At 41.7% G+C, this 15,482-nt stretch overlaps 1 protein-coding gene across 2 annotated transcripts; it reads left to right on the plus strand.

Annotated features, from left to right (window-relative positions):
* Window positions 1-484: 484 nt before the first annotated feature.
* On the plus strand, window positions 485-2,805 carry LOC125300073 (scrapie-responsive protein 1-like). Of its 2 annotated transcripts, none has more exons than XM_048252020.1 (3): window positions 485-1,457; window positions 1,700-1,944; window positions 2,340-2,805. In XM_048252020.1, the coding sequence occupies exons 2-3, from the start codon at window positions 1,709-1,711 to the stop codon at window positions 2,392-2,394; spliced, it is 291 nt and encodes a 96-aa protein (XP_048107977.1). In that variant the 5' UTR covers window positions 485-1,457; window positions 1,700-1,708; the 3' UTR covers window positions 2,395-2,805. The 2 variants fall into 2 exon arrangements, with proteins under 2 accessions (XP_048107977.1, XP_048108800.1); XM_048252843.1 differs by having other exon boundaries at window positions 485-1,389.
* The last annotated feature ends 12,677 nt before the right edge of the window (window positions 2,806-15,482 follow it).

Here is a 15,482-nt window from a genome sequence, read left to right on the forward strand (position 1 = left end):
AACAAGAAACTTTCACTTGCAAGATTTGCCAACAGAACAAGAAGATTTTCACTTATAACAAGGTCAAAACTGTGCAAAAAAAGTGTCTTGTTATAAGCAAAAATTAGAAAAATAAGTACATATTCACTTGATTTAAGCTTATTTATCTCACTTAGATTTTGAATTCTAGGATTTTTTGCAGTGAACGTGTCTCTGTACAACTGAACGTGTCTCTGTAAAACTGAAATTCTTCTTCCTCCAGCTGCTCATCTAAGGATTAATTCTGATGCTTTGTTCTCATTTTAACCATTTGACCATTAAAAAACTTCAAGAGTATAGTGAATCACGTTTAGAATGGATAACATATGAGCATGAGATGGATGATACATCCACCAGTCACACCTGTTCCCAAGTGTCTTGGCTGACTGAATATGTTGCAAAATTAAATATGCTAAATTAATGATGAAGCATCTTGGGGAGTTACATTGTATCTCACTAACAACTAGTGCACATATACATTTAATCAGATCTTAAACATTTCTGTTGTTAGCACCTTGTACCAAGTTGAGGGGATACAAAAACCAAGAAACCATCTACAACATGAAATTCCAACCTCATCCATCATTTCAAAAAACATAGTTTTGTTGGGTTGATGTTAAACATGTCATGCACAAAACAATGAATAGTCTTCTTTCTCTGTGCATCCATCTCTTTATCTATTTAAAGGGAGTATCTAGAAATGCACACTTTCACCAAAATCAAATATTGACTGTGCTTTTTTTAAGCCTTCTCCATCATTCAAATAGATCTTAAAATACCAGCTGCAAAGCTAGTTTTCATAGGTGTATGCACTAGGCAGGCATCTCAGCCGCAACTTTGGCATATCAGAATGGCTTTTTCCAGCTGAAATACCAGTTCCAGTTTGAATAGCACTACACAGTGATTGTGAACTTGTAGGTTTTGAAGCCTTAACTTTCTAAATCTGGAAGTGTGTGTGTGCACTACTGGTCTGGCCACTCTGTGCATGAACATGCAGCTTATGTGTGTGAGCATGTTTGTATTTTATTGCGTCTGTATGTGACAGAGGGTATGTGTGCATGTTTGTTTTACTGCATGTATGTGTGTTTACATACTTGGGTTCACATTTGTATACAGTTGTAAGGAAGAGAGCATGTGTGTGTGTGTGTGTGTGTGTGTACACTGGATTCCCATGGGTTGGTTTATAAATGCTGCCAGTTATTTCTCCTATCATGGCACATGAGAGGCTAGTGTGAGGGACTGGCCATCACCCTTTCAGTTCGGGGGCCTGCCAGGCACAAAGAGTGCACTGTGTGGGTGCCTACGACCAGCTCTGGCTCTCCAGATATCTTCTCAGAGTGTTCAGCCATTGCCTTGGATACAGCCCCAAAGGTAAGGTCCTCTCAGCTCTCACATCAGCAGACAGTGGATGGTTCGGGAGGCTCGTGGCTTTTTTTGTCGTAAGTTAAGAGCAAAGTTACTTTTGTAATTTTATGTTTAGATGAGGGACAAGTCTTTTTGTGGCTCTTTTGCCCAATTAATTCTGTAATCATGAAGCCTAAAACAATTGGTACCAACAGTGAAATGGGAATGGCATGTTTTGTGCAAGTGTAAAGGGAACAGTAGTTGCTTAGTATTTTCTAATAAGCTGAGTAAGTATGGAGATGAACAAGAAAAATAAATAAATCTTTGTTTTTTCCAGATTGCCACAATGAAAGCAGTGCTTATTGCTGCACTGCTTTTACTTGGACTGTACAACAGTCATGCAGTATCCTTGAATCGCTGGTCTTGCAACAAAAAAGTCCTTAAGGACAAAAATTGTCATGACATTGCCAGCGGCATGGGGCAGATGAGACCAATTGATTCCCTTCAGAACCATTTCTGGGAGGGAAAGAAATGTGATGTGGTCTGCTACTGCAACTTCAGGGAGCTTCTCTGTTGTCCCAGGTAATATCACTTTTTGACCACCAGGTGGAGCCCTTAGCAATATAGTGACTGCAGATAACTTGAATTGCTTCAGTTCAAGAGACTAGGGAGAGCTTTCCGCTATCAAACACTACTGGCTTTGTTGTTATCATAAGTCACCAGTAAAATAAATCACATGTGCTAAACAGTGTGGTGACTTCTGTTCCATTGATCTGTTTTAATTTGAACTATTATGTGCCTCAAACCTGGAGTTCTCCACAATAAAACAACTTGATTCCTGTGTTAATTTATGACCTCTAAGCCTACAAATGTAAAACACAATAGCATTTTGCTTATATTCACATGCAGACACAAATGTGTTAAGACCAAACAGAGAAATGCATGTTTGATTTGTTTTCTTTTATTAATATTTCCAGGGACATGTTCTTTGGGCCAAAAATCTCATTTGTGATTCCATGCAAAGACGCCTGAGGCCTATCAACTAATGGACAGTAACTTGCAGAATGATATGCATCACAGAACCTATGGTGGCTATTATTGTAATATCACATCTCTATTCAAGCCAACACACCTAACTTGTCTGACAGTGTACTAGAATATTTTTGCACATAACAATGGTTGGTATGTATAAAATAGCGGTATGTTAGGTGCATGTTTGTTAGAACACATCAGCTCATTCAACCACATACTATAAACAGCAAGTGATATGTGCCTAAGGAAAGTCTTCCTTACAATTCTGCCAGTTCAGCATTTCCACATACCATGCTCCTTCTCAAATATTTGTATCCCTTAAAATGTGAACAGCCATGAAGTATTAGGATGATGGCAGGAACTCTGTCCAGTTACTGTGGGTTCCCTTGTTAATAAATATACTCTATAGCATTCTGACTCCTCAGTAGTCTTGTTTTCACATCCCAGACTGTTAAGTGTTGTGAGTGCCGGAGCGTTGGGCCCAGGGGTGGAAATAAAAATGTAAAAATGTGTACATCTACCAGCCACTAGCAGATTTCTGGTCAAATTCACCAGCCACTTAATATTAAAATATTACTTTGTGTCTGAAATCTACCAGCCACTCTCATTTTACCAGCATGGTGCTAATTTCCATCCCTGGTTGGGCCACTACTCAACAATTACCGGCCATTCACAAACAAAGGGTGCGAAACAGCACAGCATACAAAACCATCAGGCACACCATCGTTTATACAAAGAGCTTAGAAGTTATGCAAAACAAAGCAGTATGACTCCAAGGGAGCTTAAGCTGAAGCTGTGGTAGATCTGTGTATGCCCTACTAGTAGACAGAGAGGGCCGTTAGATTTCCTTTAGCTGACAATTGCACATAATGGACTTCATTCTTAGCATCATGTAGATACAATGTTTTTTGTAAATGATTTTCAAATTGATTGAGTTTATTTCTTGTTAACATGTTTTTCTTAAACTCTGGGACCTGGGCTACAAGAAAATACCACTTAAGTCTAGTTTGGGGGCATAAACTATTAGCCTGCCCAAACTTTGTAGGGTGGAAGACATGTTCTCAGTGGATGACATGTTCTCGGTATGATGGTATGGTAATGTTGAGCCAATACCCTGAGGTCTCTACAACAAATGCACATGAGGATATTATGGATAAAACAAGGTGTGATTGCATTTTTTGGTAATGTTTATAGGACCAAAATGGTATGTGGGGTAGCTATAACACGGAAATCAATGTGGAAATAGCTTATAGTCGTTTCATGTATAAAGTGCCATTGATTAATGTTTCATTTATACATAAATACACTTACTTGGTTAAATTATATTCCTATGGGTTTTCATTCTTGGCCCTGAAGCAAAACAATGATGTTGACTAAAGGTATTTATGGAACAACACTGGCACTTTGTACCCTAAATGCCCATACACTGAGCTACTTTCACATAGATTTTCAATTGCCTAGCTACCCCTATACCATTTTAATAATCCTGTGAAAATTACCGAAAAACACAACCTCCCCTTGTTTAATCTTTAACATATTCAAGCCCATTATATGTGGAAAGCTCAAATATTGGAACACATATTAAAACATTAATAAAATATAGCATTTAAAGAAGAAAACAATGATTGATTCCAAATGCATACAAAGTCATGTTTTTCTTTCACCCTACACAATTTGGGCTGCCTATGAATAATACTTTCCATTATATTAATGCCCAACTATTGATTACCAGACTGATTTTCAGTGATTTTCAGGCTGTAAAACTGAAGTAACTTCAAGGGCTGAAAATAATAGGATAGACATAGACATAGGATTTGAACAGAAATATTTCACAGGCCTTGGTTTTGGGACCCATTCTTGATATAGACAAGGTTTGAACAAAACCTGAGACGGTGTAGCAACAACCTTATCTGATTTGACACAGAATGTGCTAAAAACATTTAAGTATAGCCTACAGAATATATGGCCAGTAAACAGTTTTGTTTTTTCAGTTTCATCAGGATTCATGTTTTCTCACCTCACTCTGTTCTCATAGCTATATTCTTGACTTCTTCACTGAAATGGTGGAACATAAACAACCCCCTCAAAGCCCAACCACATCCACTGGAATGACACAAACGGAGAAAGCAGACATCTGGATCACCTGTCCCAAGGCTGAGGAGAGGCTATCGAACGAGAAGGGTCATCAGTGGTTGACCCAATCTTAGAGAACTATCCTCAGGCTGTTACATCAACTACATTTGACATCTGTTACATCTACTCCCCTGGGGCCTATTGCACAAAACAGGATAAAGGATTAAGCCGGGATATCTTGGTTATCCTGGCTCAATTTATCCGTGATCCAGTTGCACAAAAGCGGGATAGGGGGCAGCAGGATATGTTATGGTATAAATCACCATGGCGATTTATTCTGTGGAGCTAGCCTGCTCCAGACCAGGCTAAGTTCCAGGATCTATTTAATCTCATCCCTTATCTCAGTCAGCAGTCACCACAAACGGACACCAATAGTTATTCCACTGCCCACTACACATTGTTATCACATATAACTAGACCCACTGTCATTATTTAAACGTTTGTGATCATTAATTAACTTTTACATATCGCCATTCCTGACCTGTCATGCGACAATGTGACGTCACGGGAGTGCCTAACCATTTTGCGCGTGGTGGTCGCGGCACTAGTTGCAATATTCTCCTAAACAGAGGTGTTGCTGTTTGTTGCTGTTGTGAAAAGGCTATCGCTACCTACTTCACACCATAGAAGAAGCAATGAAGCCACTCTAGTTGCCATGGTGAATCAGTGAATCTGTGATCGGTGGTGGGGTCTATTTGAGGGAGCCGTGAGCGCGCACTTATCCAGGATAGGTTTCACCTGGCTTGATGAATCCATGTCTGCTCATCCTGGCTTGCTCGTTGTCCAACCAATTAAGCCTGTGCGCTCTTGTTTTGGATTCATTGAGCGCAGCTCAGTAACTTATCCCGGATGTCTTAATTCTGCTTTTGTGCAACAGGCCCCTGGTTTCTTGTCACCATCCCCAACCAATCACCTGAAGTCCCCTGCAAGTAGTCAGAAGCTGCTGTTGAATGCCAGGCTGCCTTTTCCTAGCCTGAGACCTTCAGCAGTGTACTCAGTGACATGCAGGCTGCCTTTTTCTAGTTTAAAGAATATTAACTTTTCCCCCAGCTATTACAGCAGTCAAAAGTGCAGGGCAACCCCACCCCTTCCCATTCTGAAGGACCTCAGAAGCCACCTGTCAGCAACAACCTTGTACTTCATATCTGTGTGTGCAGCATGGAATGCAGTGATATAGCCTATAATGCAGAAGCAGGGAACAAATCACTGACTTTAATTGTAGTATAATTGTATGTGTTCTGGGTCCCCTGAAGTAGAAATGGTATAACAGAAGTTCCTGGAACAGACTGGGACCTTGGCATTCTATATCCCTGTATTGATAAACATAGAAGGGTTCAATATAGGGAAACCCAGTCTAACCTCCTACCTTTACCACTACTTCAGAATGCTCCAGTGGGCCATATTATCAGTAAAACCAGCTCTTCTGAATATCAGATCCCTCCAAAACAAGTCTTTTTTTATGAATTATCTTATTTGCACACACAAGCTAGATTTTTTGTTTTATACTGACACATGGATGGATCAAGCAAGTAGTGTTACTACCCTAATTGAATCAGCTCCCCCAAAATGTCAGCTTTATGATTGGAGGGTGCTCAAGGTGTGTGCGTACCAGCTATCAGGGATCTTCACCACCATTTTCAACCTCTCCCTGACACAAGCTGCAGTCCCAGCCTGCCTAAAATCAGCCATAATAATCCCCGTACCCAAGGAAACCCACCACAGGCTGCCTCAATGACTTCCATCCGATTGCACTAACGCCCTAAAACATCAAGGGAGCTATGTAAGAATGCTTATAGCCCAGCCTTCAGCAACATCATCCCAGACATTCTAATCAGTAAACTGACTAGGCTAGGACTCCCTCAACTCACATGCACCTGGATAAAAAAAAATCTGATAAACCGGCCCCCACACTGTGACACTTCTCCTCCACACACACCCTTCGCACAGGCTAACATTATTGTTCAGGCTAACCACTATTGTGAATAATCTATACACATGACAGCAGTCCAGACCACCACTAGAACACCATCGTCAAATTTGCAGACGACACCATAGCGGTGGGGCAATTATCAGAGGGAGACAAGTCTGCTTACCGGGATGAGATCCTGAAACTAACAGTGTGGTACTCAACCAACAACCTGACGCTCAACACCTCAAAAACCAAGGAAATCATGCTGGACTTTAGGAAACGCAAGTTAGACCCCCGTTCCCTTATCATCAATGGAGACTGTGTAGAGAGAGTCAAAACATTCCCAGCACCATCATCTCTGCTGACCTCACCGACACTGCAAACACTACAACCATCATCAAACAAGCTCAGCAGCGTTTTCACCTCCTAAGGGTAGGAATCTCAGGGGGAAGTTGCTGACAATCTTTTACCGTTCTGCTGTGGAAAGTCTGCTCACCTACTGCATCACAGTGTGCTACTCCAGCTGCATCAATGCAGAAAAGAAGAAGCTCCAGATTAGCTGGCTGGCAGACTGGCTGCCCATTCCCCTGTTTCCGTGAAAATGCATGGATTCCAGTTGCTGCTACGGAAGCAACTGAATCCATGCATTTCCACTGAATTATTTTTGGAATCTGATCCCTTATCATACCTGTTCGTTCGTACTCGTCGCTCGACTTATCGTGACTAAATTCAAGATGGCGTCGAACGGTAAAATTCATTAAGGTACTGTCTGTATAAATCGTCTTGTAAATAAAACACACTTTAGGTCAATATCACACTGGAATTCTCCTTTAAGAATGATATCAGAGTGGGCCTTTTTCTACCAGTTTTTGCTACATAAAAATAATAAAGATTGCTTGAACTCACATACGTATGCCTGGTGACTTGTGTGATCTTCATCTTGCAAAAGTTCTGCCTAGGCTAAGTACAAATGAGCATACAGTCTCATATTAAGATATAAATGCTATTTTTTCATCACCGAATATCCACAAAGATGCTGCCAATTTGTTTACTACGTTCCCAAACTTTGCAGCTCATGTGACTTCATTAAGGGCTACGATTCGCCAGTAAAGTGAAACAAGCGTAACCTCTGAGCTGAGCTTTTCCAGTGTATCTGCAGCATTAAGGGACTGTAATGATATTCGTAATCTGGGGTGAACCATACAAGCTGCCCAGACATTGCTTCGTCTTTGCAGAAAGTCACCACGTTTGCGTCTCGTTGCTTCACTAGATGCCATGTTTAAAAACCTGCAAGCTTACGAGGGGGGTTGTGGGAGATTCAGGTAGGGTTGCGACTTTTTGGACTCACCCACTCTGTCAAAGAGACGTGAATCATGTTTTGGCCTACAAACCTTTTAAAATATTGAAAACGGATCATTGATCAGGGGAAAAAAATATCATGGATCAGGAAAAAATTATTTCTCCTGGGCCTTCCCCTAAGGCTTAAAATATTCTCTTAGGCCCCCCCCCGGTAAATATCGTAGTCCCTTAGCAGAGCTAGAAATATTGCAAAGGACCATTCTCATGTCAGTTTTTACCTGTTCGACCTGTTGCCCTCTGGAAGGTGCTTCAGGTGTATCAGAGCCCAGACAAACAGACTCAGGGGCAGCTTCTTCCCAGAGCCATAACCACCTTGAACTCTTTCTATCCTCTTGATGAGGAAGCAGTCATCCAACAACATGTCCTTTAGATCCTATCCCGTCTACTCTTCTACAGTCTATCGCACCTTCTGTTCTACCAGCAGTCATACATGTGTTTAATACTTTACTCAGTTCTGGAATAGTTACACACCTTTGCTAAAGAAAAGTACATTTAACCCAACGGATGTGAAGAACTACAGCCCTGTCTCCCTTCCTTGTCAAAGGTTTTGGAGAAAGTGGTCTTCAAGCAAGTATGTGACTTCCTTTATCAGAATAACCTTCTACCTATGCAGTCTGGTTTCAAGAGTGGTCATTCTTTACTGAAACGGCTCTTCTCTCTGTGACTGAAGCATTGAGAGTAGCTAAGTCCTCTATATTAATTCTACTATCTGCAGCCTTTGATACTGTTAACCATGGCATTCTCCTTTCTACATCTGAACTGGGAATTTCTGGGAACGCTTTTGACTGGTTTGAATCTTACCTTAAAGGGTGTTCTTTCAGCGTGTCTTGGCAGGGACAGGTATCAAAGTCTCATGACCTCACCACAGGTGTGCCTCAGGGATCAGTATTAGGACACCTGCTTTTCTCTATTTACACCACCTCCTTAGGTGAGACCATTCGCTCCAATGGATTTGACTATCACTGCTATGCGGACGACACTCAACTCAACTTTACCTATCTTTCAGGGACGTTGTTAGGATATTTCTACAGGCATGCTTCAGTTAACATGAATGCAAAACAATCACGAGACACAAAATATTTTTCCTTGATATAAAGGCTTAAATATGCAAGCATGATCACATCATACTTTACCAGATATGGGTAGCCTATATTGTCTGCAAAATGATATAGCCTAGCTAGCATGAAGAGCTCCTTTCCAAAACGCTATAAATCCATTTTTGAAAACATTAATAGATGTTAGGCCTATTTAATTGTGTATTTCAGGTAATATCAATAAAATGCAGTTGTGTTGTTTTGACTGAGTAAAGATAAATCAAATAACAATAACTCAATTACAGTTCCACTGAATTTACTTGAAAAAAAAAATATTATTGAAAATGCAATGGAGGATTTTGGAACCAAACTCTTAATATATAGATGGTCCTTACAATGACCAAGATAAGTAATAGTAAAATTACACTGAAAATAGCCTAGGCCTCAAAGTACTAATCTATGTGATACTTTATTTAAATACTTAGTTGTTTTGTTTTGGTGTGTCACCCCAAGATTTGCAATGGTCTTATCTGGCCACCCATGTTAACATTTTCTGGGGGCGCCACTGGCAAGACACTCCATCAGTCCCCGTAGACTGTTGTTATAATCAGCAATATTGCGAAAGTGAAAAAGTATTTTCTGACACAAGCTTCCAAACTTCTTGTACAGGCCATAGTTATATCCAAGCTGGGCTGTTGTAATTAACTGTTAGCTGGCCTACCTGCTTGTGTAGTAAGATTGTTACAACTTCTGCAGCACACATGGTTTTCAATCAGCCATGAAAACACATGTAACTCCTCTCCACTGGCTCCCTAATGGCCAGAATGACAGACAGACAGAGTCTTTATTGTCAGCACCACTTTTTTACAAAGGTACAACGAGATTGAAAGTGCTGTCAACTCATAAGGTATACATAAGAACAATACATTGTATTTTTAAACTCATATAAGAATATAAAAAGAATAGAAACACATTGCACTGGTTATGAACAGGAATGGTTTTGTACAGATTTCACAAGGTAAAGACTATCTACACATCATTATACTGGTGATACAAATTTGTAAAGGTTACACTGGTAAAGAACATACTCCACAATAGAATTTGCACAATGGGTTAGGGGCCAAGAACAGACTATTTCAAATTTGAAGAGTTAAGGGCCATGATTGCCTTCGTATAGAAACTATTTTTTAAATGGTTTGTCCTGGTTTTCATTGTTCGGTATCTCCTGCCTGATGGCAAGAGCTGAAAGTGACAATGACCTGGGTGTGAAGGGTCCTTTGAAATATCTATTGCCTTCTTGCAGCATCTGGAGGTGTAGATCTCTTCTAGCAGGGGGAGGGGCAGCCTATTGGTCATACAGACTGTGACCACGGAGCAGACTTCAGACGGAGCAGACTCAGAGGAGTTGGGCAGGGAACAAACAGACAAAGACTGGACTGACTCGGGCAGGACTCAGACTCAGACACGACAGACTCAGACACGACATGTGACAGGAACAAAGACAGTGACAGGAACAGTGACTGGGATGGTGACGGGGACAGTAACAGGGACGGTGACTGGAATGGTGACTAGGACAGAGACACAGACAGAGACAGAGACGGGAACAGAGACGGGCACAGTGACAGGGATGGTGACTGGCACAAAGACGGGGACAGGGACAGACCACTCAGCAGAGACAGGAACAGAGAAGGGCTCGGGCAGAGGCGGGGCCGGAGAGTCAGAGGGAGGCGGAACCGACTCGGGCAGAGGCGGGGCCAGAAAGTCAGAGGGAGGCGGATCCGGCTGCAGGCGGGGGGCTGGGCGACTGGGCTGCTCTCTGGGCTGGGCACAGGAGCGGGCGTCTCTGGGCTGGGCACAGGAGCGGGCACCTCTGGGCTGGGCACAGGAGGCATGGTGTCGGATGACTGGGTTGGCCGACGCTTGGCACGTCTCCTCCTGGAGGGAGCCTGAGGGACCTGGATGAGTTCTGGGGGGAACTGGAACTCCTCAGGCTGGGGTTCTGGACCTGAAGCGGTGGTTGAAGGCGCAGCACGCCCACCCTAAGCCCCTGGCAATGAGCGGGAGGGGCAGGGTCAGGCAGGAGACTAGCAGCCTCAAAAACTGGGTTACTGGAGGGACCAAGGAGGGACTGAAGGCTCTTACCCAGACCTGACAGCTGGTCGGCCAGGGTAGCCATTCCTGGAACCTTCAGCAGCCAGGGCCTTGAGGAAATAGTCCTCTCCATCAAGGTAACGATAGCATGCCGGTGCTCCAAGTCAGTGGACTTCACCAGCTCAGAGTTGAGCCTGCTGAGAGTGTAATCCACTTGACTCAGCTCCTCCATTGGGAAGTCAGAGTTTGCTGGGTCCATTTCTGATCGGATCGTACTGTCAGGGTTGTGCAGGAGGACCCAAGTGCAAGACTCCAACAGGACAAACAGAACAATACACAAAATGGCCACCAGGGTGGCACAAACTCCAACAGTCCGGGCCAGATCCTGACAGAAGGGGGCAACAAAATACTAGAAAAGTTGTGTAATGATAAAGAAAACAAAAGGAGGAATATTTCACAACTAGGGTAACTGGCAACACGATTGGGTATGAAAAAAACATTGAGAGGCAGAGTCTCTTAGAAGTAAAGATGTAGGGATATTCATCACTCTGTGTAAACCAACCTGTGTGGACAAATAATGAAACGATATACCTGTAATATATACAAATACTTCATGCTTCTTAACATGAAATTATGAAGTATTTGGGGAGTTCATCATCTATAGATATTACCTGAAATACACAATTAAATAGGCCTAACATGACTTATTAATGTTAGTGCTAGTGTAAACTTTACCATGCAACAGCCACAATTGAATTTAGACGATACAGAAATACCACACTTGTTTAAGATGTTAGTGGAAAAGGGTCCTGTGGTTTGGCAAATTGGCAATTCTTTTTGGAAATCATGCACTCATCTGGGCTAAAGAGGAGAGGGCCTATCCAAGTATCCAACCTATTTTAGTGCTTAGTTCGAAACCCAACATGACGGTGTGGAAGTGCATTAATGCCTTCAGAATGGACATCTTGCAAGGCAAGGCACAATCAATTCTGAATGATGTATGATTTTGAGTAACACACTGCCATCCAGGCAATGTCTTTTCCAGGGAAGACCTTGAATATTTCAGGAAAACAATGGCAAAATGAATTCTGCACATTATTCTAGAGGATTCCAGGTGCTAAAATGGCCTGTCTGCAGTCCAGACCTGTCAAATTAGGTGCATCATGGGATGACAAACATGATTAAGAATACCCCATACTGTTGAGCAGCTGAAATCCAATATCGGGCAGGAAGAATTTCATTCTCAAAACTGGTCTCCTCAGTTCCATTTACAGAATTCTGTTAAATGAAGAGGTGAAGCCGCACAATGGTAAATTTACCCCTGTCCCAACTTTTTTGAAACATGTTGCTGGCATCAAATTCAAAATGAACATATATTTTCCATTAAATAGTCAAATATTTAATTTGTCTTTTTGCAGCTAAATATGGGTTTTCAAAATGTGTAGATTTTCACAATCTGTTTTAATTTGCATTTTACACAACGTCCCAACTTATTCTGATTTGAGGTTGTACATCCCCAACCGCCCAGTCTTCTAATGAGTGTCTTTTGTGTCATCCAGCCATAAACGTTAGGTCAAATTCAAGACTCTTTTCATCAGTGGTTCCATGTTGAGTTGCCCAGTGCTCTTCGTTGCTGTGATAGTTTAATTGATTTAATTGACAATCTTATTTATTATTGCTAGCCTGGGCGCCAGCCGAACTTAGTCCCACCCACAACATTTGAGGTCGGGAAGTTCGGTCTGGCATTGCTCCATTGTTGAGCAACTATGCTCGCCCAAAATCTGGCGGACCAATCAAATCGGGCTTTACGATGATGGACAGGTGATTATGTTTGCAACAAAAACGCTGTGGCTAGAAGGAGACAGATTGCTTCTGAGACCCCATATGGAAAATGCATATTATTTCAATTAGGTTTTATCACTGAAAATTATTATTTCTGAAAACTTTGGCCAAAGTTGAGATGTGGGAAAACTCATGGTTTTACTTTCATCAAGGGAAAACAGTGTGTTGCACTGTGACATGTTGTTCCCTCATTCGTTTGAAATCTCTGATTGACCACCTGTTCGAGGGATTTGCGACAGCCTTTCCGAGCTGTTTAGCCTATAACATGTTTGTAGCATATCCGTGTTCAACAGAATTATTTTTAAAAACGGAGGGGATATAGGCTATCAGTTTTTCCTAATAGCCTACCCTACGTATCTCTTAGATTTCGCTAATGAGTGTTATAGGAGATATTGACGGCACAATAACTTTTACAAAAGACCAGAAAACAATGTTAAGGCATTTGTGGAGAAGGATGGTTCGTTTGTTCTTCCTACATCTCACGGTAAGTTATTTCGTTGCTCTGATTGGTTAGGTCTATCCAATTAAGTGCAGAGGCATTCTCCCCTGTATTGGTTGAAACACGCCCTATACGTCCCAATGGAGCAGTCTCAGACTCATATTCTGACTAGAATTGAGTATGGCTACATCAGGCTAGCTATTCTCCTTAATGTAGTCCAACCTTTTAAACTGTTTACTGTTCAATTTAACTATTGTATTGTTGTTATTTGTATGTCGCTTTGGACAAAAGCACCTGCCAAATCCCATAACCAAAATAAAAAAAAAAAAATCTGTGCAACAGTCATCATTTGCTGACTTTGCATCATTTCCATGCCTATGCCACCCATTAAATGTTCACCCTGGATTTTGTTATTATTTACACGCCTCCAAACAAATTTGGCAAAAGGTTTTCTTGAAGAGTTGGGTGAACTGCTGTCAGCCATCTGTGTAGAGTTGGACTGTCTTAAAATAAGGATGGTCACTGAAAAGAGCTGTGAAGGAGCTGTCCGAGGCTGCTGAAAAGGCAAGCATAGGCTGAAGCACTCCGACTACTTTGAGTCATGTTATCACCTGAATAGACTCGGAGATAGAAAAATCCGGTCACTGCATGTTCCATAGTTGTGTCTGTTTGCAATGTGTCCTAACCCTTGAGTTTGAAGAGGGATGGGTCCAAGACTCTGGATGCCACTGTTGAGCCTTCCTGAGGCATTGTGGGCTAAACTAAACTACGATTAAAGAAGGTGCCTGCTTGAAACCCTCAGTGAAATGCTCACAAATGCTGCTCTGTTAGGTAGTAGTGTTTTTTTTTTTTTGCTGGGCAATTGTGTAATTTAAGAAAGACTAGTTGTTGATTGGCTTCTGTGCCAGCACACATTGTACTGTGAATGTGGGCCTTTGCAGATCATGTGTAACTGTTTGTTTCTGTTTGTGGCTGTTGCAGACAATCATAGGCGATATTGCTTTTGTATCGTGTCATGTTAGCTTTGGTTATTGGTGGGCCACTGTGAAAAATCCTCTAACAGCACAAGAAATGTAACACCTTTCCTGTATATCTGAAATTATTAAGGGATCTATTCTGAATAATCCAGAAAACAGTTATTCCAAGGAACTAATTGCACTACTTCATACCTTTACACAGCAAATCCTCACTGGGTTGGATTCTCAGACAGTCATCAAGTGCTTGTAATTTTATACCTACAAGAAATGAGCTTCAGCAACATGTGCTGTCAGCCATGATGCAGTGGTCAACCTTGGGGCCACTTTTCAATCTTCATATGTCTGCACTTAAACAATCATCAAGAACAATTTGATTACCCAAATTGTAATCTTCAGATGCCTGTCTTTAGGTAGCGTTATCTAATTTTAAACTTTCATCTCTCACACAATATTTTAATTAGGCCTACAGGAGTTTGAAGCCAAAGATCCAAATAAGCCCAGGGGGAAGATGTCATATGCCTTCTCTCCCAGTTACAGCATTTGGTGGCACATTCAGAGATAGCAGTGGTAAGGGGTCACATTTTGAAGCATGAATAACAATGCTGTTGCCACTAGTGATGGGGCAATAGAATGAGTGACTTATTCATGGTTTACTGACATGAAGGCTGATACACAACACCAAAGAGATATACCAAGCTTAGTCATTTCAGTGTTTCCTTTACTTCAAACAGCACATGTTATCATACATCAATACCCCATAATTTCAGACAGAGTATCCTGGATATAATTACAAAATAACAAAATGTTTAGGACTCCTAGTGAATTGGAGTTCAAATGATAGTTTTCCTTTTCAGTTTTTCAATATTTATGTTTGATATCATCTAGGCCTAACAGCCATGGTCTCATTGTCCTTGTTGGCCAAAGAATATGCATGTCTCAAAATGTTCTTCAACTGCATGAACAAGGACAATATTGAGTTTAGGACTGCCACACATCTTAGCAAAAGGGTTTATTTTATAATATAATTAACTTTAAAGCACTATTGCCTGTTAAATCACTGAATGGGATAGGAACAGCCGTGGCCCACTGGTTAGCACTCTGGACTTGTAACTGGAGGGTTGCAGGTTCGAGCCCCGACCAGTGGGCTGTGGCTTGAGCAAGACACCTAACCCCTCACTGCTCCGTGCTGCCGTTGTAGCAGGCAGCTCACTGCGCCAGGATTAGTGTGTGCTTCACCTCACTGTGTGTACACTGTGTGCTGTTTGTGTTTCACTGATTCACCGATTGGGTTAAATGCAGAGACC

Source organism: Alosa alosa, chromosome 1 (assembly GCF_017589495.1).
Source record: "Alosa alosa isolate M-15738 ecotype Scorff River chromosome 1, AALO_Geno_1.1, whole genome shotgun sequence".
NCBI lineage: Eukaryota > Metazoa > Chordata > Actinopteri > Clupeiformes > Clupeidae > Alosa > Alosa alosa.

Bases quoted from the DNA above. Each gene is read 5' to 3' on its own strand.
- LOC125300073 (XM_048252020.1), top strand. From the start codon at position 1,709: ATGAAAGCAGTGCTTATTGCTGCACTGCTTTTACTTGGACTGTACAAC. The intron at 1,945-2,339 runs GTAATATCACTT...TAATATTTCCAG, and splicing joins GAGCTTCTCTGTTGTCCCAG to GGACATGTTCTTTGGGCCAA.